This window comes from Lynx canadensis, chromosome D1 (assembly GCF_007474595.2).
Source record: "Lynx canadensis isolate LIC74 chromosome D1, mLynCan4.pri.v2, whole genome shotgun sequence".
NCBI classification, from domain to species: domain Eukaryota; kingdom Metazoa; phylum Chordata; class Mammalia; order Carnivora; family Felidae; genus Lynx; species Lynx canadensis.
Genome location: NC_044312.2, coordinates 18086169 through 18113416, shown reverse-complemented (window position 1 = coordinate 18113416; position 27248 = coordinate 18086169). Strand labels below are relative to the sequence as shown.

Genomic DNA, 27248 nt, shown 5'->3' with positions numbered 1-27248 from the left:
AAGACAGTGGTGTATCAAAGGAATTTCACAGGTAATTTCTATGAAGCCACGACTCAGTTGGTCTAAAGCAGTGTTTTGTTCAATTGTGGCTGCCCCCCATTAGTGGGCTATGAAATCAATTTGGTGGGGTCAAGACCTGAACCTTAAAAGTGAAATATATATCCGGACTATATCAGAGCAAAACGCGCGTGACAGGGGCAACCATTGTTTCATAAGCTTTTGTTTCGATTATGCGCAGCCATGCTGTTAACGTGCATCTTGGATCGCAACCTACATGCAGTTCGTGCTCCGAAAGTAGGAAAAAGTATCGGACACCTTGCCTGTTCACTACCATCAGCCCCTAGCAGAGTCCCTGGAACAAAGCTGATGCTCAATAAATACATTTTTGGCCTCAATAAACTCCTAGTCCTAGTCACTTATAAAGACTAACTATAGGAAAATCATACAAGCTATTGCTTTTGAACATTTATTTACCGCATGCCAGATACTGGACTAAATGCTTTATATTCATTAACTTAATCTTCCCCACCACATGACTAGGGTGGATGCTTCTATCATCCCGTTTTACAGACTAGAAAACTGAGGCTCAGGCTTGGGAAGATTAGGTTTCTCGCCTAAAGTTCCACAGTTAGGACAGAGTCAGACCCGGGCAGGTCCACGGGACTACACTGTCCCCAACATATTAATTCTCCTGGGCTGTGGATGTGTAGTTAAACAGTTAGGGGACATCTGAATTGCTGTTCTTTATCCACTGGTATTTGCCATAAGGTTCCTGAGAGTCTGCATCCCTGAAGTCAGCCTTTGCTTTTCCCTCTCTTTGATTCCAACCTAGAAGAGGATATTTAAATAAAACTCGAGGAAGGGAAGCTTCAGAATTCCAGCCTCCCAACCTGGCTGTGCCATCAACCGGCTCTGGTCTCAGAGGCCCGCACCAGACTACCCGCGCTGGGAGGCCCTTGTTTGGGCTCGTCACACTCCCCTTTACTTGGGGATGCCCCCCACCCCCAACTCAGTCAAGTCCCCATCATAAAGACTCACGCAGAGTGCCCCGAACCTCTCCTTTGCAGCATGCATCACACTTGTAATCACACAGTTATTTTAGGTATTATCTGTTTCAAGCCCATCTCCCCTGCTAGACAATACACTCCATGAATGATGAGGCCCTGTCTCGTTCCCTATCATATCCCTAATGCCTAGCATGGAATCAGGGCTTAGTAAGTAGTTGGTGATTGCATTAATAAATTCTTCTTCGTAGTTCTAGCTCCCAGGACAGTGCTTGGCCCATAATGTATAACGGGTGCTCAATAAAGATCTGATTAATTGCATTATGAAATTCCTTTGGGAAAGTCACTTCTTTTTGAGCCTATAAAAGAAAGATATCGTCTAGTCCTATCCAGCTCTAACCTGAATTCCTAAAAATGCTGGGTATATTTTATGATGTGGTATAGTGTTTCTCAGTGCCTTGGGGGCAAAGCCAGGGAGAGAGAGCCCCGAGAGGGACAACACAGAGGCCTTGGGCAGGTGACCGGAAGCTTGGCTACCCAGGCACGTAGAAGAAGCACCATGAAGGTGGCCATCAAGAAAAGGGTGTAAGGAAGGGCCCTTTCCCTCCTGCCATGAAGTAGCTCTCTCTGAGTCCCGTGGCGGATGCCTGGCATTTCTCCATTAGAGCTTGGTCTTGGGGCTAAGACCCTGTGTTTGGTTAACATGAAAATAAATTGGAAGCGTTAGCATTTCTCCCTTGTGGATACCATTTACGAAGGGATGGCTGGTTTGATGCAAGGGAAGAAAGTAGTCTTCAACTCAGACCACACCTGAAAAACTGCATACTGTTGTTCCAGGCACCCTCTTTAAGTGGAGCTTAAGTGGAGCACCTTCTTTAAGTAGAACACACTAGTGAGTGTTTCCCAAGGAAACTGAGCAGGCAGGTAAAGATATTAAAATCGTATTATATAAGGAGAAAGGAAAGGCACACATGGGAAGAATACATGTGTGGACCCAGGAAACAGAAATAAGGACAAAAGGAAGAGGCTGCAGAAAGAAGTAATTCTGCCCAATAGATAGAAAATCTTACGAGAGCTTTCTACTTTCTATAGGCAGTGAGTTCCGCGACACTGGGGGCATTCAAGCACACACTCTATTTCAGGAAAACACATTTGCAAGAATCCAAACATCTGATGAGAGTATTGGTCTAGAGGACCTTTATGATTCCTTTTTGGCCCCAGGATTGTAAGATCTAGATTCTACTTCCTATATCAAGGGAACCAGAAGAAAGGCCAGGGCATCAAGGAGCAGATGAGGCCCTCTGGCACGATAACAAGAGAGGAGGGGTCTGGGGTGGTGAATACAGAGAGAAAAGGCCACCGTAGGACAAGTTCACACATTCCTGGTCTTCTCTCTTGGCTGTATCTGATCGCAGTGATTCTCATCATTTGCATTGAATGACATTCACTTAAGTTGCCACAAACACTGAACTAGGGAATACGGATTCACTGCTCCTAGGGAGATGCGGGATTAGGTTCCTAGGAGCCTCTGTTTACAACATTTTCATCAACCAGACCACACATAACCTCGCTTTATGCGTGTTTCTGCTTACCACCACCTTATTGAATATATATTGTCAGTTCATTAATATTAAACAACAGACTATAACTCACGCCTGAATGATGCTTTCTAGAAACCTGTATTTTGTCTGTAAGGCACATCACATCTTTCTTGAGCTTAGCTCCACTAGACAGCATGTCTGCACTAAGCTGGGGGGTCATTTGCAACAGCAAAGTGACCAGGAAAAAACACACTGGTGTGAAAGACGTGACACTAAGTAGGCCACAAGAAAGGCCACGTGTTTACCATACCAGGGCTGAAACAAGAAGGCAGACACTGCCTGTTCGACCTCGGCTGGGAACGTGCCTGTCGGCTGACTCACATTTTTCACTGTTCTCTGCACGTTTTTTATTTTTATTTTTTAAATGTTTGTTTATTTTCGAGAGACAGAGTGAGCAGGGGAGGGGCAGGGAGAGGGAGTCACAGAATCGGAAGCAGGCTCCAGGCTCTGAGCTGTCAGCACGGAGCCCGATGCAGGGCTCGAACTCACGGACCGCGAGACCATGACCTGAGCGAAAGTGGGACTCTTGACCGACTGAGCCACCCAGGCGCCCCTTCACTGTTCTTTGCCCGTCTGAGGAAGCACCATGAGCCCAGACTCTGGGATAAGGTAAATTTTAGGGAGTGGACAGGTTTGCAGAAATGGAATCCACCAATAATGAGGATCGGATGCACTCTGTGTGTGCTCAAACGTTGGGCCTTTGCCAAGATGTGCCCAGACCTCCATCCCGAATCCCGAACCTTTGGGATGCGAAGTGGCGTTTGCCCCGGCCCTCACCACTTCCGCCCAACAGAACAGACCCACAGCGGCCATTTTCAGGGACTCTAGCGACAGATAAATACCATCCAGGACAGAAGCGGAGCTCAGTGCACAGCAGCTCGGACTAAAAACGCCACCCTCCAAAGATGCGCTCGGGGACTTACTAGGCTCTCTGACCAGCTCAGGACTCCAGAAGTTAAATTTCCCTACTCAGGGCAGTGACAGCGCCCAGACTGCCTTTCATTTTTGTGGTTTTGTTTCTCTTTGTTGGACAGAAGTGCTTTGGGAGTTGAATAATTTTCTTTATCAGGCCCTCCTTTTCCCTTGTGTGGTCAAACATCTCACAGACTCTCTTCCAAACGTCTGGGGGGGATGACCAAACTGGTCTGGCTCAGACTGGCACGGGGTGGGTGCATGGCAGAGCCTGTAAATATGAAGGCCCAGACGCACATGCCTCTCTCACCTCCCAGAAGGTGGAAGGTATTGCAAATTAGCTGCCAAGGAGAGAATTTATCAGGGAGCTCAGGAATGCTTGAGATTTTTCATCTTGCAAGGAAATTACTGCCAATGAACATGCCACAGTCAGGGCAAGGAGAGAGCCTGGCTTCATTTGTTAAACTCACCAGGTGGAGAAGTGTCTTGGGAAAGCAGTTGTACTAATAACACACAACTCTGGGCTCTGAGCGGCAGATGCCAATTGAGCTAATGGTTCTAATGAAGTGTCTGCGCTTGAAGGAGGCTGGTTGTTCCCTGTCCTTCAAGACCTGGTAAAATGCTCAGCTCTCAGGGAAGGGCTGAGAATGGCCCATCGCTGCCCCGGGAGGGATGTGGGCCCACAGGGCGGTGGCTGGGCCTCACTGTACTCCGGGCAGATGGGGAGTTTCTAGCGTGGGCTCTTATCTAAGCAGTGTGGCGTTAGAGAGGCCCTAGACGGTCCAGATTTCCCCCAGGGAATGGAGCCTTGACTTCTGGCTCTTGTCTTCGCCCCTCCCAGAGCCACTGCAAAGTGGTGGTACATGGGACGCTGTCACATTAAGGAGCAGAGGAAGGACGGAGGTCAGGGATGGAGAAGAAGAGAAGGGGAGAGGAAGGCAGTGAGGAGCCTACCCTGAAGGAGGGAGGGAGGGCTGGACGGCAGAGCTTATTTCCCTCCAGCACGGGCCGGCCTTCGCAAGCATGCTTGCAGGCTCTGGACTTGCAGCGGGAGTGATGAGGGCACATGGCTCAGCCCTGCTTTGCCCTTCTCTCTGCCATGAACCAGCCGACAAGCAAGGGTCCGGGAATGGCACGTTCCAAGATCCAGAGAACTATCTACACAGACATCTTCATGAGAGATGACAGGACTCAATTTTGCACCGTAAAGGAGAATCCCCCAAACACATCTATAAACAGCATCTCATTTTGTTCTCACAGTAACTCTATAAAGCCCGCCAAGCAGATATTATTACGACCATCAAGCCTATTTTACCGGGGGAGCCGCTGAGGAACAGAACTCTGGGGACCGTGAGAGCCGGGGCCCCTGCACCCGGCTCCCCCTCACCTCCCTGGGCTTTCCTTCCCCGCCCCCTGCCTTCACTCCCCACACCTCTGGTCTGTGGCGTGCCCATCTCGCATCAGAGCGGATGACGCGGGCTGCTTCATGAGACCAAATTGGCAGTCAGCCTCTGCCAGCTCTCCCAGGCATGAGCTGACTGAAGAGGTGCAGAAAAGAGTCACTCTGTACTGGCAAACTTCCCCAGGCTGGGCTCAGGCGGGACGCGTGATGGGGCACAGTACAAGAAATATATTTAAACTGCGGCACTTTGAAGCCCCGCTCGTCTGCCCAAACGCGGCCCCCCGTTTGAAAATTTAAGTAGCTCTAATTTGTTTGCCGGCTGATGTGTGAATAAGCTTCTGCAGTCAGTGAATTTCCCATCAAAGCTGATAAGCAGGAAGTGCCAGGGCTCTGGGAGAAAGAACCAGATGTATGTGGGCCAGGGAGACAGGGGGAAGAGAGGGCCCTTCGGGTCACGGCCTTCCAAAGCCAGCTCATCTGCCCCTTGGCTGTCATCTGGGGGTGGCCGGGAAAGCCAGATGCCCTCACAGGAGGAGGTTCTGAAGAGCCCTTTAATTAACTAGAGAGGTGCCGCTCTGGGGGCATCGGATGAAATGAGAAAGGACACATGGATGGTGATTTGCAGGCCTTTTCATGTCACGGCTCCGAATTCCAGCTGTCAGCGGGGAGGCTTGTCATATGAACTCTGAACAGACTGGGGAACAGTAGCTTTAGAGAGCTCTCGTGACAGCATCCTAGGTCCCCAGGGCTCTGGCGTCCCTATGGGGTGGGAGGGCTCCTCAGAGCCGAACGGCACATCCCGAATGTTCCCCACACAGTCCCCGGACCCTGGCACACACCAGACCCCCGGTCGCTGGCTCATCCCTTTCTCCAGGCCTGTGCTGAGCCCCACTCTCGGCAGGGGAGGGCCGGGTCTGCCCTGAAGGGGTGCCCAGCCCTGGTGGGTGACCGAGAACACCACAGGAGAGGCAGAGCGTCTGGGTGGCGTGGCACCAGCGGGGGCTCAAGGTGAGCCGGGCCCAGGGTGTGACCGCCTCGCTGGGGAGCGGCCATTTCGCTCTGAGAGCCAACGGGGCCACTGAGGGGTCTGAAGCCCCGGGCGACACACAGGCCCATCCACATTCTCCGGCGGGAAAGCTGGACCAGATGGCCTTTCGGGTCTCCGCCAGCTCTAAGAATTTATGATGTTCTAGGAGACGTCGGCTGTTTCAAACCTCACGCCAATTCCCTTCTCCTGACTCCTTAACGAAAAGGAAGCCGTAAGTGACTTCTGAGTAACCTTCAAAGCAGGCCCCCCTCTCTCCCCGAGACAGGCCGCCTCAGAATTTCCTCATCAAAGGCAACGTCGCTGGCTCGCGGGGAACGGCCCGCCGAGTGGCCTCCCCAGCCGGCCCACTCTTTTCAGGTCTGTCCCCCAGCCGGGGAGCTGGCACACGAGGCCGCTGATTTCCAGCAATCAAACCCCCGCTCCAGCGCTCTGAGCCAGGTTCCGCACAGGCAGCTTCAAAGAATCTGCATATTTATGGTAAACTCCTTCCCCAGACTGAAAATGTATTAGACGGTAGCAGGCATGACACTCTCCGAGCAGCGTCTCCCCCTGGCGACCTGTCTGAGCCGTGATGGTTGCTCTCGTTAGCGCAGATGGGACCCGGGCTGTCACCGAGGCTCCTGAGGCAGGGGCCGGGGGAAAGGGCACAGATGTGGGGCAGCGCCTCCCGCCTGGACAGGAGACCCCCCACCCCCCCACCCCGGCCCTCACTCTTCTCCCAGGGCTACAATGGTAGCGTAGGCTCTCATCTGACACGGTATTTTTAGGGGTTTCTGGTGTTCCTGGTTTGTTTGCTTCTGAACTGGGGAGCGGGTCTGGAGGTGGGGATGGGGTGGGGGGATGCCACCAGCAGGTCTGTTAAAACCGCCATCGAAGCAGCGGAAGATATCTCCCGCGTCCCCGGCCATGAGAAGAAATGTGGCTGGCTGCCTTTACACGACTCAGGGGTGCCATCAAAACAAGCCACAAACACTGGACCATCCCAGACGTCCCCGCCAAAGGGGCAGGCGTGCCTGTGTGTGGGCCTGCAGGGAAGGCAGCAGGAGAGGAAAGTCAAGAGAGGCGGCCTGTCCTCCTAGCAAGCGGTGGGACCTGTAGGGACTCAGGAAGCTGGGGCTGGATAGCCTGAAGCTTCTGGAGGACACGGGACCCCTGAGTTCTTGGTTTGCAAGGGTGACTCACAAAAGCCATCTGGCCCATCCTCCTGCCTCGTTGGAACTACACGCAAGTCATTCCAGAGAACCAGCCCCTCAAAAAGCTGAGTTTATATCAGCTTTGGAAAACGAAACATGGCCATCAGTTCCCAAGGCTTTTTACTCGCCCACTCTTGGCCAGATCTGCAAATCTCTCCATCTCCATAGGAACAGACTTAAGTAGATAAGTGGTCCAAGGAAAGGGTGGCTCAGGGATGGTTTCTATGAAAAGTTCATGTGAAAATAACCCCGGGTATTTTGGGGGGGAGGGGGGCACGTGGAACAATGAATTGACCCCAAGGTCCCGATTTCTAAGTGAGTCAAAAATTCTAAGGCTAATTCCGGGAAGGAAGCTAATGCAGGGAATGGAAAGTTAGTGTTTGTGAGGGTGGTGCTCTCAGCTCTGTGCCATTTGGCCCCATCTGGAGTGTGGTCCTCAATTGGGGCCTCATGTTTTAAGAGAGACCCAAACAAACCCAGAAGCATCAGTGGCACCAGATTTGGAAGCCACGTTGCATTGGGAACGGTTACAGGCCACTGTTTGCCGAAGGAAAGAAATCAGAGAGGCCTCTACAGTAATTGTTGACCACAATTTCTGCCTTTCCCCAAAGACCATGAGCCCTTGAAGAAACCATGACTCCTTTATCTTGCATTCCCAGCCCTTGACACAGAGTAGGTGCTCAAACAGTGTTAACGCTAAATTTTAGGAAGAAGAGAATGAATGAAGAGAAATCGAACTATCTTCAAATATATGAAGAGTTGGTAAAAAGAAAAAAGAAAGAAAGAAAGAAAAAAAGAGAGAGGGAGAAAGAGAAAGCGAGCCATTCTAGCTGCTTCTGAGGGCAGAATGAAGAGGCAGACTTTGATCTAGTACCTGGAAGACTTGGGAATGTGTCCCTGGGGAGGTAGTGAGTCCACCAGCCCAGGACAGACTCAAGGAGAAGCTAGGTGGCTGCTTCTCTCGGGGTCTCCACAGAAAACATTCTTGCTTTGGGATGGGACATTAGACTAGAAGCCTTGGAGGTCTCCCCCAACACATTCTGGGGCCAAGCTGCAGAGTAGAAAGATGTGGACATTGAAGATAGCTAGACCTGGACTCAGTTAAGCCTGGAACGTACTAGCTGTGCGGATTGTGGACACATTACTTTATCTCTCTCTGTCTCAGTTTCTTCACCTGCAAGACAGAGAGCGGCCTTCAGGTACGGCTGATATAAGATGAGAAATCTTAAACATCTCTGTACACCATGCAGTATGGGGTGCCATGAAGGAGACACCCAATAATACCGTGAGCTAATACTGTCATACGTCAGTAGGGCCAGCTTTCTACCCAACCGTAGGCAAGCAGAAGACAGTGCCAAGCAAATCTAGTGTCAATCATCCTTGGGTTTAACGAGGACAAACGTCGAGGGGCCAAATCATCCACATCCCACAGAGGAAGAAAATGGAGGTACTCCTCTGGTGATAATACAGTCTAACAGGAAAAGTGAGATCTGCATCTTTGGCTAGGGAGGTCCGGCCCCCATGTCTTACGCCTCCCTCTCCCAAAGGCTTAATTAGAGCCTGTTAAGTCACTTCCGATCCTTAGATGAAAGGTGTGCTCATCTTATTACAGCCCTCCCAAAGTCACTTGGGGGCTGCTCAGAATCTCTGATCGTTAGACTAAGTTAAATGAAGGAAATCAAGGGCCCGCTAATGCTGTACTTCTATTTTCCCCTTGTCTCTTTCAAATCTGATTTATCCCGAATGAAGTAGGGAGATTATACTATTCCAAAGCCATCCAGGGCATCTTCTGGGAAATGAGAAGGGAGACTATGGGATGGAGAAGGGAGATTTCACGTCGGCAGAACTGGAGGATGGGCTTAGGGAACCTAGAAGCAATTGCCTTGACCTCTATGGCCATAAATAAGCAATATGGAGCTGGTCCAGGTTCAGACATGTCACTTATAGGATACTCTGGGGAACATTTCCCCCCCCCCCCGACAGAATTCCAAGATGGAAAACACTCTCTAAACAGAATCAAAATAGTAATTTTTTTTAAATGGTAAAAAAAATAACCCTGGATTCTGAAAGACTATTTTTAAAATGGTAATAATCCCTTAATCAGCCACCAGCAGGGAATATGGCATTTGGTTCAGACATTTTACCAATTACAACCCACTGGGTCCCTGTGTGGTGCTTTCTAAATAATCAAAACCAGCTCTTAATAGTCACTCGCCCAGACAGGAAGAGAAAGAACGAAACCAAAGCCCGATGAGAAGACACCATTACTGAAGAAAGCCCAGCCCAGCAGGTCACTGGGAGCAGGTGGCAGACAAGCCACAGGCCTGGGTACAGTGTTTTGATTTGGGGGCTTAGGGATTGATTCCAGGGAAGTGAGGGAAAGCCAGGAACATGGGCTTTGGAGCTGGACAGGCCTGAGCGTGAATTTCAGCTCTGCCCGAAATGCTTGCTAATAGTGGGCTTTGGTCAAGTTCCTGGTCTTTCCTGAGCCTCAGTTTCCTCATTTGTGAAGTGGGAGTTTATCTGCCTTCAAGGGCTGTTCGCCAGGTCAGAAGTGATCTGTGCAAAGTGTCTGCGTGACGTCTGGTACACGACAGGTCCTCAAGAGATGTTAATTCCCTTTTTCCTGGTCACTCTCCCTTCCCCTGCCAGCACCACCTTGGATGGCATTGGAAGAATATTAGAGCAGAGATACTGACATTCCTCCCACCCTGGAAAAGAAACCCAATTAATCATCACTCCCCAAACCACTTCTTCATCCTATAATAATCAGGGGAAGGACACCTATCAAGAGGCAAAGATTCAGCTGGTGATTGAGATGGGACCTGGGGACCAGAAGTGCAAAGCTGCCTCCATGCCCATGATACAGTATTCACTGATATTCACAGAACCTGAGCTAGACAGGAAAGCAGCAGGCCAGTCACTAGATCTGTTGAAGAAAAATGGGTAATAAAAGAGGATTATCACAATCCACTTAATAAATCCAGTCAAGAGTTGTGTCCCTGGAGAAAAAGGAACCCTCTTGCACTGCTGGTGGGAACGCAAACTGGTGCAGCCACTCGGGAAGACAGTGTGGAGGTTCCTCAAAAAAGTTAAAAAGAGAATTACCCTGTGCTCCAACAATCGTACTACTGGGTATTCACCCAAAGAATACAAAAACACGAATTCAAAGGGATACGTGCACCCCAATGTTTATTGCAGCATCATTTACAATAGGCAAGACGTGGAAGCAGCCCAAGTGTCCGTCGACTGATGAATGGATAAAGGTGGAAGATATATACATATAAAATGGAATATTACTCAGCCATAAAAAAGAATGAAATTGGGGCGCCTGGGTGACTTAGTCGGTTGAACATCCAACTCTTGATTTTGACTCAGGTCATGATCCCAGGGGCGTGGGATCGAGCCCTGTGTTGGGCTCTGTACTGAGCATGGAACCTGCTTAAGATTCTCTCTTTCTCTCTCTCTCTCTCTCTCTCTCTTTCTCTCCCTCTTCCCCCGCGTACACTCTCTCTCTCTCAAAATAAAATAAATCTTAAAAAAAAAAAAGAATGAAATCTTGTCATTTGCAATAACAGGATGGATCTAGAGAGTATAATGCTAAGTGAAATAAGTCAGTCAGAGAAAAACAAATACCAAATGATTTCACATATGATGTGGAATTTAAGAAACAAAATAAATGGGAGCAAAGGGAAAAAGAGAGAGACAAATCAAGAAACAGACACTCAACTACAGGGAGCAAACTGATGGTTACCAGAGGAAGAGGGTTAAATAGGTGATGGGGATTAAGGAGGGCACTTGTGATGAGCACCGGGTGATGTATGGAAGGGTTGAGCCACTATATTGTACCCCTGAAACGAATATGACACTTTATGTTAAACAACTGGAATTAATATAAAAACTTAAAAACTTAGCAGAGCCGAAGGTCAAGAATACCATCTTCTTTGACGGTCACACTGGCTCAGAAAGATGGGGATGGGACGTGGGGAGGTCGAGAGGAAATTCTATGCACAGAGAACACTATTTGTCAAAACACAGCCTGTGGCCCACCTGCACTGGAATCATCTATCTGGGCGCTATCAAGAATATGCAGATTCCTGAAAGGCACTCAGTTTTGCCGACTCAGAATTTATAGCTGTGGGGCTTGGGAATGCACAATTGTAGCAAACACCGTTGGTCACTCCTGTGCACATCTAGGTTGGAGATGCCCTATCTACACCGACAGCATGTGGCGCCGAAGAAGGACGAGTAGCTGCTGGTTGGGATGTCCCAGAGCAGAACCCTTTGCTGGGCTGGGCTGGGCTAGGACCTCGGGGCCGGGGGTTGGTGATGCTGTTTCTTAATGACCCAGGCAGTCCTGCAGCCTTGCAGCTGGGAAAAGCCAGGCTGAGTGGCAGCTGCTAGAGAAGCAGAGTTAAGAAGAGGTCCTTTGAGCCTAATCAGCTGTCATTCAAGCAGAGGGTGGGATCAGGGTCACCAGCCAACTGCCACCGCAGGTGTTGCTTGGGTGATGGAAGGGGGCTCTTTCCGGGGGGCAGAAAGCGGGCCTGAGGTCTAACGGGGAGTTTTTCAGAGCCTAGAATTGGGCTTTCTGTGGAGTAAGTCTGGGGCTTGGCATGAACGTTATGTTCTTCTAACTACTGCTTGCCCACCATGATTGTCTCCACGCACTCCATTTCCTTACGCTATTTAATTTTTCTTTCTATAGCGCTTATCACTACTGATGCTATATTACACATGTATTTGCTTGCCTAGTGTTTGTCGCATACTACGATATAGGCCCCACAAAAGCAGACACTTTGCCCATTTTTTAAAACCTGTGCTTAGAAAAAAGTCTGGAACATCGTAGGCACTCAACAGGTATTTATTGAAAAAATGAATGAGCGTTCTTCACTTCACATCCCTGAGCACAGTGGGGGCTCATGGAAGAGTCGACCTAGCAATTTCCCTCCAGGCTGGAGGCTTCATTTGTTCAGGGAATTATGAGCTCGAGGGCAAGATCTGAGCTTAATAACCCCAAATTGCATTTATTTTGGCCCTGTGTCACCAGACTGTGAGCTCTTTCTCAGTTCAGGGACTGTGCCTTCTGCAGCCTGGTTCCCTCTGTGCCCGGCACAGTGCCTGACACATAGCACATACTCATTTATTGGTTAGCTAAATGCGATGACCATTTGGTGATATTCTATCCCAGAGTTTCTGGCTATCTACCTAAACCTGGACTCTTCTTTTATCTTGTATTCCAAGAAGGGTGACCTTGCCTTGTGGCCTAGCATAATCGCTGTCCTTCTGGAAGGCACTGCATTCAATGTCATGAGAAGGGCTGAACTGCAGCCTCTCAGACATGGGGACAGGATGGTGGGACACAGATGTGGCAGGGACTTCACAGCATAGCCTAGGGTTTCATTGGGACCACCTTGGGTGCTCAATGACCATATCAGTTCCTGGGTCCTAATCAAGGCTTAACCCAATCAGACCTTTAAAGGGTGGAGTCTAAAAATCTGTATTTTTAACAAATTACCCAGGGGATTTTGATGCATGATTTGTCTGTCATAATGGCTAAGAACTTCAGCGTCAGAGTCAGAGATCTTTACCATTTCTTAATGACAAACCAACTGCCATTACTAACCATTCAAGACCAGGTCAGTCCATCTCCTTGGGCCTGGGTTTCTTCACTTATAAAATGGGGATTAATAAAAGTACCTATCACAAACTACCAGCTAAGACGAACAAACCCTAATGAGGATGAGACAAATAACCTGAATAGTCCTATAACCATTAAAGAAATTGAATTTGTAATTTACGAGTCCCCGAAAAAGAAATCCCCAGGCCCAGATGGCTTCCCTGGAGTCTTTTACCAGACATTTAGACAAGAATTAACAGCATTTATATACAACTTTTTCCAGAAAACAGAAGAGAAAGGAAAACTTCCCTCTTCATTTTGTGAAGCCAGTATTACCCTGTTACCTACACCACACAAAGCGGGTAAAAACAAAGCAAAAACCCCCCTATGCTCACGGCAGGCCAGTATCACTCAGAAGTTAGATGCTAAACCCTCAACAAAATATTAGCAAACCAAATCCAGCAATGTCTAAAAATTATACACTATGTCCAAGTGGGATTTATTCCAGGTGTGTGAGGTTGGTGAAACATTTGAAAATCAATTAATATAATCCACCATATGATCCAGCTAAAGAAGAAAAAAATATGATTATATCTGTTGACCCAGACAAAGCACTTGACAAAATTCAACACCCATTCATGGTAAAAATTCTCGAGAAGTTAGGAAAGGGAACACCCCCAACTTGATAAAGAACATCTACAAATCTACCTACAACTAGCAGCGTGTTTTTAAGTTTCATGGTGAAAGGCTGAATGCATTCCCCCTAAGGTCGGAAACAACTTAACAGTATTAACGTTGAAGTTCTAGCCACTGAATAAGGCAAGAAAAGGGAATCCATGGCATCCAGATTGGAAAGGAAGAAATAAGATCGTCTCTATGCGCAGGTGACAGAATACAAATACAAATACAAATACAAATACAAATACAAATACAAATACAAATACAAAGAAACTGAAAGTACTTAGTCTGTAAGGTTAAATGAGAAAATACCTATGGCACACCTAGCATGGTGTATGGCCTGTGGGAAGAACTTAAGAAATGAAAGCTGCTATGTGATGACGGTGACGATGGAGGAGAAGGAGCGAAAGAGAAAGAGAAAAAGAAGGGAAGAGGAGGTGGGAGAGGAGGAGGAGGAGGAATTGGAAGAAGAATCTTAATGATCTCCCGGAAAGGTGAGACCCTTCAGAGGCCCTGTTCAGCTACTCTGGCAGCCGGATGTTCTCCAGTACGTCTGCTTCCTGCTCTAATCAGTGCATCATTTCCTATTTCTCTGGCTTTTCTAAGGTTGGAGAAGGGCTAGCCTAAGAATAGAGGGTTGATTATCCGGGTGATGGAGAGGCTGGGAGACCTTCAGAGGCACCTGGAATGGCTGTCAGAATCCCTGTTTCCTCTGGTGCAAGAGGACGGGAGAAAGGGAGAACGAGTTGATGGAAGAGAATGCGGAAAGGAGTGGGGAGTTGGAAGGGGCCTCGGAGGCCGGAGACATCCTGGGCAGACGGGAGAAGACAGGTAGCAGATGGGAGAGGAGGGCTGTGACCAGCATCAGCCAGGCGTGGGTCAGTCTGGAAAGAGCTGGCGGAAGAGGACCGGCCATCCACTCCGATGCTGAAGGGATCCAGTCGGTTCCTTCCCCACAAGCTCTGGAGCCTGACACTACTTCAGGGTTAGGGCGAAATTCAGGGAGTAGAGGAACCCAAAATAGCGGGCCAGGCCTGGGAATTCCTTCCTTATGTGATTCCCTCTCACCGCCCCCCCCCCCCCGCCATCCCCTACAGAGCATGACTGACTGCTCCCTCTAGCTATTCTGCTAGAACAGCAGTCCCTGACTCACGCCAGCGGATGCGGTGGCGGGAAGCGGGGAGGCCTGCGCATGCCAGCATCTGTGCCCAGGATGCGGCCTGTAGCTCCTGGGGACAAGTGAGAGCAGGGGCCATCCTGACGACAGGGGAGAAATGGGAAGGCTGGGGACACGGAAAGGAACAACGAGGAAAGACGTGCCACCATGGCGGCAGACCAGGACTTACCTGCCGAAAACCATTCCTGGTGAACTGTAAGATTTTCAAGGCATAGTTGGACCTCTGGCCTTTGCTGTTGAATTCGATGTGGCCGGTGAGACCTTCCAATTCTACCTGTCCAAGAGAGAGTGAGTTACAGCACCAAACAGGCCCCGTGTGCCACTTGGCTCCAAGCATTCCACCCGTGTGCTGTTCAGGATGCCCAAGAGAAATGAGGCCATCGAGGTCCATTCTCCCGCCTGTCTCTCAGCCACAGGAGCTGGTGACTACAAATGCGATGTCTCTGGAACCAATTCAGACTTGGTTGGGGCTGGAGGAGGAGAAGGATGCCCCACACCCAGGGACCTCGCAGCTGCCGTATAAACCAACATAATGCCGAGACGGGAGCCTGAACTCAGATCCTCCCGTGTCCCTCCTCCAGGCTGTTGGCTGCTAGTAGGATCTGTCCTCTTTGGAGGACACCCACCTTCAGGCCTGCAAGAAGTCAGGGAGACCTGACTCTCAACGCAAAACGCAAGCTACGGTGCACCAGGCTTCTCTGCCGGGAGAGGTCTTCTTCGTGGGCTAGAGATCCATTTCCATCCCGCTAGAGGACACGTGGGCAGCGCAGCACCAAGCCCGGCCCCCTGGGTGGGACTTCCGGGATCAGAGGACAAATGTGATCCGCGGTGCACCGAACGGGGTCACCGCAGATGGCTGTCGTATCTGGGACTGTGATGTACGGCGGAGGCCTGGAGGAGCAGGGCCTCGAACGGGGGATCCCCCCCCACGCCCTGCAGGGCCCCGGCCGCCCCTCACCATGCGCAGGTAGTTCATGAGGCTCGTGCCGTGCTGCCAGATCTGGGCCGAGCCGCAGGACAGGGGCTTCACGCCGATCTCCTGGCTCCGGTTCAGCTCTTGCACCGCAGTCACCACAGCATAGACGGCGTCAAACAGCAGGGCCGAGGAGAGCTGGGAGAGGGCGGACAGCGGGCCGGGGGGGGGGGGCAGAGAGAGAGGAAGGGATGGGTGTAAAGGGGGAGGGGGAGGGAAGGGTAAGGAGGAAGAAAAGAGGAGAGGAAGACAAGGGAAAAGAGAAACAGAAGAAATAAGGGCACTTCTTTGTCGCCCTTGGCTCACCTCCTGTGTCTGGACCTGCTCTGCTCTTCACCTACGAGTCCAGGTGCTTGCCCAAGGCAGACAGGGATGGTAAAGGCTTCTCTGGGATTAGATCATCAAGCTATCCCTTTGGACCCCAAACGATTTCAAGGCTATCCCTTTCTCTCTCCGCTCCAGGGGTGTAGCAACTTCCATTGCTCTCAGAATCCCCAAGAAGTGGATGGAGCTGCCTACCTCAGGACAGGGAAGGAACCGGGACACTACGTTCGGATATGCCCGTGCCACAACACTCAGCGGAAGGTCCCTGACCCCTAGAAGACCGCACGATGTCCTTTCTTCCTGGAGATACCATCCTACCCTCAGTCTACTTTGTGCTACTCCGTGTAATGGGTACTGTTGAAGCACAGGGTTGAGTTCAAAGCCCGAAGATGAGTAGGACCCTATTCTTGTGACAGATTACAGCAGGATGGAGGAGGCGTGTGGGGAGGCGGGACCCAAATAAGAGTAACGTGCAACTGAGTGAGGGGGCGCACAAAGGTCTGTGGGGTCCATAGAGGAGGATCCCGTGGGGTGATGAAGAAAATGTTTCTCGGAGGACATGGCGTTGGAACTGAGCGCTGAAGGATTTTGGTAGGGCTGTCATTGGATCTGGGAGGGGGAGCGGCTGGGAAAGGGAGAAAGGCACTCCAGGAAATGGAGAGGTGGAGAGTGTGGTGTGCGCTTGGGGCGGGGGGGGGGGGGGGGGGGGCGGGGGGGGGGAGGGAGAGGTGGGAGGGGAAGAAGCAATAAACCAGAAATGCAGACAGGGGTCGCGCTGCAGAGGGAATTAGAGCTGGAGGAAGAAGCTAGTGCACTCTGTTCATATTATCATCTCCCTATTAAATTGCAAGCTCTTCGGGCAGGACCAACTGAGGTCATAACTCTGTATCCCTCACGGCATCTAGCACCAGGACCTGGTATGTGGTAGGACCCCCCCAAGACATGTTTCTTGAACTGAATGAAGCTTGGGAGTGAAATCTGCCCACAAGACTCAGCCAGAGCACTACTCGATGAGTTCACTTGGATGTCCGCAGCTTTGGGGAGGTGCAGAAAAACAGAAGATGCCCGTCCTTGAGGGGTGGGCCCTCTCAGGAGGCAATGACACCACGCTGTGCCCACAGTGTCCCTGACAAGAATAACCTACGGGGAGTAAATGATGATAGCGTCAAACCATACAGGAGCCCTGAGGGGAGGCCCCGGGGGAGCAGTGAGATTGGGGTCCGGAAGCCCACACACCATCCGATTACCAAGCAAGCCCCTCCACTGAAGAGCGACATTGCCACGGGCAATTCAATACTGTGCCCAGGACGGTCCCCTGCTGTGACTTCTTACAGCCTCCTCCTACCTGGCCAGGCCCTGGGAGAGACACCCCTCCGAGGCGGGGCGGGCAGGGAGGCCACCTTGGGACCGCTGGGATCTTTTTCAAGCTCTCAAGACAAGAGTGTAAGCATCTTGAGGCTGGAGGTGCAGGAGAAAGAGCTTGAAAGCGGGAAGACTAAACCCAGAGTCTGGATCCCAGCCCTCGCGCAGGTGCTGAGCGATCCCAAACACGCTGTGGAACCTTGGAGAGAACAACGGTTTCTGTAAACGACTGGCAGCATCCTGCCTCACAGATCCACAAGGTGCTCTGCAAACTGCAAAGGTCAGGTGCCACCGTTCCTGAGGGCGGGGGCCGCGCACCCCCAGGTGCGAGCAGGTGTCAGCTGAGGAAGCAGGTGCTGGCTGAACTAAGGCTATGGGGAGTAGCAAGAACGGGCTGCTGCGAGGCAGGAAACAGGCTGGGAAGAGTGACTTATTCCCTTTGCACTTCTGCTACCTGCCTGTGACGGCAGCTGGGGAGGCTGACTCGGGATAATCTTTCTAAAAGGCAATTACAGGGGAGAACAGCCCAATAGAGTTTCTCTACCCTGATCCAAGCTCACTTGTACTATAAAACTGCCTCGCGCGTGTATTCATTCCTCCCCCTTCTTAGCCCCCCCCCCCCTCGCTCCTTCTTTTCTTTCTTCCCACATTTATTCAGCTCCTACCATCTGGCAGCACTGTAGACCTCAACATCTCCCATTCTGCTCTGAGACATCCACACAGGCAGGAGCACCGGGTCCCCGGTGTCTGCACTGGGCCTTCTTCCCTCTCAGTGCCATCTTTTCTGTCCCCTGGTCCCAAAGCACCCTGTGGCCAGGACCAATAGAATCCTCTGCAGTCCTGGTGACCAGCCACCTCCCCCGAGTCCCTCCCACCGGTCACCTTCCGCTCTCTCCCCTCTAGCCGCTGCCCTTCCCCTCTGCAGCTCAGCTCCTTCTTCATTGATTCGAGGGTCACCTGCTGGCACTTGAGGCTTCGCAGCAAGCCTACAACTGTCCTTGTCCTTTGCACATAATTCATTTTCCCCTGCGCACATGTGGCTCCTTTATTAATGGACCTCTCACATTTCCTTGCCAAGAGGACATATGGAAATGATCAATGCCACAGACGCTCCCCTTCCAGCTTAGACAAACGTTGACCCGAGGTGAGGGGGGGTTGGCTACTCCTACTGACATTGGCCCCTAGACCCTTCTGTTTGGCTATTTAAATGGTACGGTAGGCTAATTTCTGTCCGGCCTTCTCCTTTGTCTCCCAGCTAATCTCTCCGTCCGCAAAATCTCAAAATCTCAGCCTGTTAGGTTGGAAAGGATCCTAGAAATCAAATAGTCCAACTCTCTCCTTTTACCGATGACAAAACCGAGGCTCAAAGAAATCATCTCCTGCCCAAAGTCACCAAGCAAGGCAGTGGCAGGACCAGGACCAGATGCCCGGGATCCTCTCCTCAGTCTGGTTTTTCCTCCTGTGTCTGCAGCATGGTCTTTCCACCCTGCTCCCTGCCACCACCACCCCCCCCCCACCCCTGGTCTCCTCTTGAGAAGTTGGTGCTGAATCCTCACTCTGTCAGATTTATTCTTGTGCCCGGCCTCACGGGACTACATGGGCAATCTTCTAGATGTGGTCACCTTCTCAACAGCAGACAGGAGAGACTCTTGGGCCAGAGAGTCGGCAGGGAAGGAGAGTGGGCAGGCCTCTCTCTTGTCCTGGGTTCGGCCATCACCCACTGCGCCTCCTGTTCTGATGGGTTGTTTGTTTTCACACTAGCCTCTCCATTAAGAGCCATCTGGAAATTCTGTTGGGACAGGACTTATAAGCAGGACAGAGGGGCAGTGGGAGGTTACTATCAGTTGCTTAGATAGCACCCTTCTCCCCTTTTTCCTATCAGAACCCCCATTTTGTCGCGGGACGCTCCATCCCCCAGGCAGCCATGTGCTTCAGGCATGGCTGACCCAGCCCCAGCCCTCCAGTGACGCTGAATGGTCCAAGAGTCATCCCATCCCCCTACCAATAAGTGATTCAGGACCGGGAAAGTGGCCCAATTCTGTCCAAGGAGACATGAACTGAGGCCCAGAGCAAGAGGTCCCTCCTCAGAAGAGCTTCCTGTCTCTGACAGAGGCAGCCCTTCTTCCTCCACTGGGCATTACTGTGTTGGGACGTGATGCCTGGGCCGATAGCAGCCGGCCTAGCTCCAGCCTGACGATGGAGTTGACACCAAGGGGAACGGAAGGAAACCCGATTTCCAAACACATCAGTCCCGAGTCTCGACTCTCGACTTGCTGTGACTTGAGGTGACACATTTCCTTTCTCTGCATAAGGCAATTTAATACAGGATTCTCCCTGCTGGAAGCTGGATGTACTTTAACCAGTACCGAGGCCACAGGGATACCCTTCCTCCCAGGACACAGCTGCCCCAGGCCCCCCAGAGAGGCCCGGGCCGCACCCCTCCAGAGGCCCTTCTTCTCAGGAGGCGGCATGCTGGTCCCCGAGAGACCCCAGTCCCCATAGACCGGCAGACGCAGCTCACCACGCCATTTCTCACACCCTCCCACCAGGCCCCACGCTCCTTCCTGCCACATGCTTGCTGTTGCTCCCACTCGTCTGGGATGCGGTTTTCTTGGCTGATGTCCTCTTATTAGCAAATGATCCGGATGCCGGGAGACTGGCGTGTGGCTGTTTGCCGTGTTCTTTGACGTCTCTGGGGCCTTCAAGATTCTTCCAGGGCTTCTAGTAATGACACCCCAGAGGGGGATGCTGGGGGCAGGGGCCGGTGGAAGGGTCAGCCTCAAGGTTCCTGTCTCCTCTCCATCTGCATACTTCCTTCAGAGAGGCGACACGGTGACAGTCCCCAGTGCGCTCGGGGCTTCACGGTCCTCTCCGCGGCTCAGCCTGGGCCGATCTGAGCTGAAGACCTCCCAAGCCCCGAACACCATCCCTCCAGATTCCCGTCTCCTCGGGGCGCTCCGTACAGAACCAGCCCGCCCTGGTCTCTCACCTGGATCTTCCAGCAGCTGCTCTGAGCCCCGGCCGCCCGTCCTGAACTCCTCCCGCTCATCCGCCCCCAGATGCCAATCTCCTCCACTCAGCCCATTTCACCTCCGGCGCGACAGCCTGTGATGTCTGCCTCGTCAGCTGTCCCATCGAACCGCAGATCTCCATCCCCAAGCAGTTCGCTGCTCCTCTGCTTGTTTCCTCCCTCTGCTATTATTTACTAATTTAGCTCTGGCAAGCATTTGGGATTGCGGTTGGGGGACCAGCGGCTCTGGCACCAAAACAGCACTCTGTCCAATGCTCCACTCTGAGGCCCCAGTCCCCTCTGTCTTCGCTCCTTCTCTCTTCCACCCCATTCACCACCCTTCCCTCCACCGCCCGGCCTCTTCCTGTGGCTTCCGTGCCCCATCCGTGAGCGTGTCTCTCTTGTCTTGTCTCGGCTCTCCCCTGTCCCTGTGTCTTCTAAATATTAAATCCCCCAAACGGCTCAATCCTTGTTTAAAATCCTCTCCTCTTTCTTGGCACCAAAATGGTGCTTGGCAAGGAACTCTCGATTCTCTTGCTTTTTAATATTTTTATTTGCTTCTTCATTGTTATTTTCTTTTGAGCTGTTTGTAAATTGTTTAGGGGAGTGAAAGGCTTAGTATAAATTAAGATGAATCAATCCGACTCAGGGAGTTGTGGCTTGAGTTTCTTCCCCTTCCCCTGAAGGAAAAACTAAGAGTATCTCCCAAGCACACACCTGTAACCCTCACCTCCCCCGATGTTCTCGCCCTAGTTCTCCCGATGCCCATTCTCTTGGATACCCGTTTGTCTCTGAACCTCTGCAGCTTAATCTCTACCCCTCAATATCAGACCAGGACAGGAACCATTAAAATCTCATCGAGTAGTCCGTACAATCTGGGTTTTATTCAATGAAATAAACACTTAATGACAAACATCTGTTGGAGCCTAAATTCTAATTACTTAACCTAGCCATCTGTAATTTTAATGATTTTCTGCGATTTTTGTTCTTTGCAGCGTGATTAATGGGGCCAGCGTGGGGAAGTGGCGGTTCTGTGTCTCTATCCTCGGCTCTCCCGCCTGCAGCTTGCACAGTGTTGGGCAGGGGGCACGGGTGTGGCTTGCGGTCAGCCAGCTGGTGGTGCCGCCCGGGCCCGGGTGGCCACACTCAGCTTGAACCCCTGAATCCAGCAGCTCGGAAATGCGACGAGTGCAGAAGGCACGTGGGGCGTAGGGGAGGCGGCGGAAGAGAAAGGGAGGGAAAGGAGTCACGGGGGATGTCAAGCGGGGGAAGGGAAGAGTTGCGGGGAGAAGACACGAGAAGGAAGAGAGATTGGAACTGAGACTGAGGGCAGAGGAGAAGGGGGGAAAGAAGAGGGCCCTGGGGGCAGCAGAGAGCAGGTCCCCATGGAATTGCTGGCTGCAGCCTTTTTAGAAAGCTCGAAGGGGAGACAGAACCAGCCTGTGCCTTCCTGGAACATGATTACTTCTCGCCTTCCAGCTCCCCGGCAAATGAAAGGGCTGGGCTGTTTGTGCTGGGAATTTCAGCCCCCAAAGAGACAGGAAGAAGCACCGCTTTTCAAAAGGCAGTTGCTAAGTGAGAATCCTTGAGAAGGATTTGTTGCTGTTTGAAGCTGTTCACCCTTTCTTTCCACATTCTTCCAGGTGAGGGGTTTCTGTAACACTTTCCCTTCCCTCTCTGGGGGGTGGGAGGGGTTGCACAGAGACCATGGGTGCAAGGCTCCTGGCACCGAGAGGCAGACTTAGGCTCTAATCTCACTCTTCCGTGCCTCAGTTTCCTCATTTGCCACGGAGGGGTGTGTGACCACTCTCGCCGGCTATCGGGATGTCGTAAGGAGGAAAAAGAGGTGGGGGTGGGATACTTTCATGGGAAGTGCTGCCGTAGCCTTCAGCTCTGTGCACGGATGAAACAAACGGAAGGGAGCGCCCCGGTCCCCTAAGCTAGAAAGAACACATGTCCCGATTTTGCTGGCAAGAAAACCACAGGGTTTGGCCAAGAGAAAGCCAACTGAGGTACAACCACAATCTGGGACCCAGGACCGGCTGTCCCCTCCCGGTGACCGGGGCTAGGTCTCAGGCTTGCCCTTAAGCTCCTCACACCTCCCCTCTGAAATAGGCTTGTACTCTTGTTCTCCGCCCCCCAGCATGGAGGGAGCCTCTGGAGACGCCCCCTCCCTGAATGCCCCCCAACATTCTTGAGGAACATAAGGTGCTGAGGCTTCGGGAGGTCTGAGACCGGGATTGGGAAGGAGAAAAATGAGGTCAGGAGGGTTGCTTCCATGTGACAGGACACGCGGCCCCGGCTCCACCCGGCACAGCGTGTCACACACTAAGTGAGCAGCAGGGCGGTCTTGGCTTCCTCCTCCTCTGGGATGCCCTCCCTGATCATTCCAGGCCAACTGAGCGGCTTCACTCTGCTTCCACAGGGGGAGCAGCATCTCTCTCAGGGGACATTCTGGGAAACTGATTAAGAGGTCTGGTGTGTTACCACTTGATCTGTTACTGTCCTGCCACCACTACCACGAGACTATGCCAGGCTGGCCTCCCTGCTGGGCCAGGGGAAGCAGGAGAGAGAATGTGGAGCAGAACTGCCCTAGCCCAGATTCACTGAATGAGTTGTTTAGACGTGCTGATCCCCAGCCAGATTAGGAATCCGGAGCTAATCCCTCCCCCCTCCCCCCAGGTGCTCCGATGCACGAGCGGCACAAATGCTTCGCGTTACATGCTTAGTGAGATTTAGGGGCTGGTCGTTACACAGCATTTCTAGCAAAAGCTACCTGATGTATTTACTGATGCCTATCCCAGTGGCTGGCAGATAGCATGTTGAACAAGCCCAATCAATGAATAACTGTCACTTGAAGACAGCATTATAGCCCATTTTATCTTCCCGAGAATCTCCTAAAGTGGTCTAGCATAATCAGCCCCAAATTACAGATGGAGAAGAATCTGAGGCCCCGAAGCGTTACAAAACTGTGACCCAAGATCACAGAGCAAGAAAACGGCAAGGCTGGTATTTAAATCCAGATCCTGTGCCTCCGAGGCCAGTACTCTCTTCGGCACGTGTGAGCACGGCCAGCCCTAGAGACCCGTGAGAGGCACGGGCTGGCTTCCTCGTTGGGTCCTTACAAATTCCCCCACTGGGTCCCAGGGAAGGCCTCTCGCCTGCCTGCTTGTGGTCAACGTGAGTGCTGATGGAAGGGCTGAGACCCTCAGAGAGTAACTGGAAATACGTCACACGGAACTTTTATTTCACGAGGGCCAGATGCCAAATGTGGGACAGCCTGGGTTGGAGAGCAGGCAGCAGTTTCCTTTCCTGATGTTATGCTGTGAGTCTTTCCGGTCCGCCAGCCTCTGATTCAAATACCGGAGCCACGGTGGCAGGACCGGGAAGACAGGCCTGCATCCGGCTGGGAGGGATGCACCTGGTCCTACCGTGACACTGTGCTTGAAGACATCCCGCGCTGTCCCTGACGCATCTACTGGCAGTGAGAATCCCCCTTCTTCAGATGTTTCACCCCTGCCAACTCCTTTCTACGGAGTCTCACTTCTTTTGGGTCTAAAATACGTTGTTGGGATGTGCTCCTTAAGCCTTTCCTGAAACTCAGTTCTCAAGTGCCCTTCTCCCACCTGGCTCCTTGATCAAAGCCCCCTGAGCTTTGCATGAGCTCTGACCCTTTAGTTACTTCTTCCTCCCTAAGATTTCTACCAGGCTATGCAATCAAAGAAGTACAATGTTTGCTGGGAGGTCACTCTGTCCATGCCCCTGCCTTCAGCAAGTCTACCACTGGATGACCGCCTTGGCCAACCACTTAGGTGTCCATTGTGCAGATGTTCAGAAATGTCCTTGCCCCGGACGTGTATCAGAGGCAGGTATGCTCCTATTTTTTACATGTTTTTTTTCCATTTTTTACTTATTTTCAGAGAGAGAGAGAGTATGTGCACAAGTGGGGGAGGGGCAGGGAGAGAGAGAGAGAGAGAGAGAGAGAGAGATGGACAGACAGAATCCCAAGCAGGCTCCATGCTGTCAGCATAGAGCCCAACATGGGGCTCGATCCCACAAACCGTGAGATCATGACCTGAGCCGAAATCAAGAGTTGGATGCTCAACTGACTGAGACACCCAGGTGCCCCATATGGCTCCCATTTTAAAAGCCACAGAATGTCCCGTTCCAGTGAGGTGCCCAATTCCCCTGCATCTCTCAGGCCTACTTCTTTTCCGGTTCTTTCTATCTCTAGTTCACTGTTCCACCTGCCTCACTTACTCACTCATATGACAAATACCCACTAACTACTTTCACTTCGCCAGGCCGACTGATAGAGGCAAGAGAATGATGGCCCTAGAAAGAGGTAAGATGGCCGAGGAGTTAAAACTCTGAACTGGGTTCTGATGCTCGTTCCTTTGTTCACTAGCTGTGTGACCCTGGGCCGTTCACTTAACCTTTCTGGGCCTCAGTTTCATCAGCTGCGAAGCGGAGATACTGACGGCAGCTCCTTCGGAAAGTTACGTGAGCATCACCTGAGCTGTCTTATGGGGCTTCGCGGGGCTGACATGTCACACGGCTGGGACGGGACCTAGAAAGCCAGGCAATCCCAGTCCCCTGAGAACTTGCCTTTTACCAGACGGACACAAGCACACATACTTGACCTGTCCTCACAGAGTAAGGACATCAAACCCAGCGGAGTATGCCAGGGACGACTTCCCTTCCATCACATACACCGCAGGGGAAGGGAGTACAGAGAGGAAGAGCATGGGTGAGGGCATAAAGGAAGCCTCCCTGGATGAGGACCTACTCAGGGCGGTGGTCCAATGTGATGGAGAGAACCGTGTACCCGGAATCGGGAGTCTCCAAATCGAATTTTGCCCTGCAAAAGCCCTGGCGTTAGACTTTGAACAAGACCTCCACGGCCCCACCCTTACCCCCATTCCCAGTCTGGGCTTCAGTTTCCTTTATCAAAAAATGAGGAAGCAGGGGCGCCTGGGTGGCACAGTCGGTTAAGCTTCCGACTTCAGCCAGGTCACGATCTCACGGTCCGTGGGTTCGAGCCCCGCGTCGGGCTCTGGACTGATGGCTCAGAGCCTGGAGCCTGTTTCCGATTCTGTGTCTCCCTCTCTCTCTGCCCCTCCCCCGTTCATGCTCTGTCTCTCTCTGTCCCAAAAATAAATAAACGTTGAAAAAAAAAAATTAAAAAAAAAAAATGAGGAAGCAGATGAACTAAAAGCGCCTTCCACTCAGAGGATTCTTTTTTTTTTTTTTTTAATGTTTATTTATTGAGAGAGAGCGAGCGCCCACGATCAGGGGAGGGGCAGAGAGAGAGGGAGAGAGAGAATCCCACGCAGCCTCCACACTGTCAGCAAAGAGCCTGACATGGGGCTCGATCTCACAAACCACGAGACCATGACGTGAGTCAAAATCAAGAGTCAGCCGCCTAACCGACTGAGCCACCCAGGTGCCCACAGTCAGAGGATTCTTGGATCCTAAACTCAGGCAGGCCCCAGCAACAGCACGACCGGGAGTCTGGCCATAGGGGACGCGCAGACATCACTAAACGACGGCTCCGTGGCCCTGCAGGGCGGTCGGCCTGCTCCCCTCCACCAAGCTCTCCGTTTACAGCTCCTCCCCGTCAAACCTCTCTCGTAACCACTTCCCAGCACCCGTACACACCTCTCTTTGAGCTGGGTGGGGCCGGGCAGGGCAGGGCTCTAGGAGGGAGTGTGTGTGTGTGCAGGTAAAGGGGCACCGGGGGTAGCGGGGGCTCTGGCAGGTACTTACCGCAGGGCCAGTGAAGGGCACGTGGTCGCAGTTCTCCTGCCAGGACTGGTTGAGGCTCTGGGCAAACTCTTGGAAGAAAGCATGCGACTGGTTGAAAATGGAAAATCCCAGGATGTTGACACGATCATCCACGAGGCTGTCCATTCTCTGGAGCGAGAACTCCTGGAAGACCGGGCAGTCAGAGAAGAGGGTTAGGTTAGCCAGGGAAGAGGTGTGGGGACGCACTTGGCTGGGGCGCATCTGGGGGGCACATCTGGGGGACCAGAAGGACTTCTGGTCCAATGGACACTTGCGGGTGGGCACCCTGCTCGGTACTCAGGGTCCAGAGAGAACCATGAGTTGTTCTCAGAGGGCTCACGGTGTTGAGGGAGGGGAGGAGAAAAGAAGCGAAAAAAGCGGAATGATCTCTAAGAGAGGTGAGTGCGACACGTGCTGTACGGAGAGAGGAAAGAAAACAACAAAACTAACGTGCCTGGTGGAAGCAGGGCTGTGTCCAAAGAAGACGCGACCCCTGAGCTGAGTCTTGAAGGAGGCAGAGGCATTTTCTGGGTGGGGAATGTAGACGGGCAAAAGCGATGCCACACAGAAGTGGCCGTGATACAAAGGCATGGAGGTGAGGAAGTGTGACCCCCCCCCCCCTCAGCCAGCTGCCTGCGATGTACTTTGACAGGGCATGGCTCCTCAAAGTGTGGTCTCCAGGGCACCTGCCATCGGAATTCTCCCGGCTGTCTTTTTTTTCGGTTTGTTTATTTATTTAGTTTTGAAATCGAGCGAGAGAGAGCATGAGCAGCGGAGGGAGACAGAAAATCCCAGGCAGGCCCAGTGCTGTCAGCACAGAGTGCGATGATGTGGGGCTCAAACTCGCGAACCATGAGATCATGACCTGAGCGGAAATCAAGAGTTGGATGCTTAACCAGCTGAGCCACCCAGGTGCCCCGGTCTCGCGGGTAACTATTTATTTTAATTTTTTTTTTCATGTTTGTTTATTTTTTGAAGGAGAGAGACACGGAGTGTGAGCGGGGAAGGGGCAGAGAGAGAGGGGGAGACACAGAATCTGAAGCAGGTGCCAGGCTGTGAGCTGTCAGCACTATGCCCGACGCGGGGCTCGAACCCACGAACTGTGAGATCGTGACCTGAGCCGAAGTCAGATGCTTAACTGACTGAGCCACCCAGGC

General features: G+C 51.9%; 1 protein-coding gene across 1 annotated transcript in view; it reads right to left on the bottom strand.

Moving 5' to 3' along the window:
* Positions 1-27248, bottom strand: part of GRIK4 (glutamate ionotropic receptor kainate type subunit 4) — a 183033-nt gene that overhangs the window by 92156 nt on the left and 63629 nt on the right. The window contains exons 9-11 of the mRNA XM_032595059.1: positions 26074-26235; positions 15594-15746; positions 14805-14909 (exon numbers count right to left, since the gene is read on the bottom strand). Of these exons, the coding sequence (XP_032450950.1) occupies positions 14805-14909; positions 15594-15746; positions 26074-26235 (420 nt within the window). The remainder of the gene's footprint in view (positions 1-14804; positions 14910-15593; positions 15747-26073; positions 26236-27248) is intronic.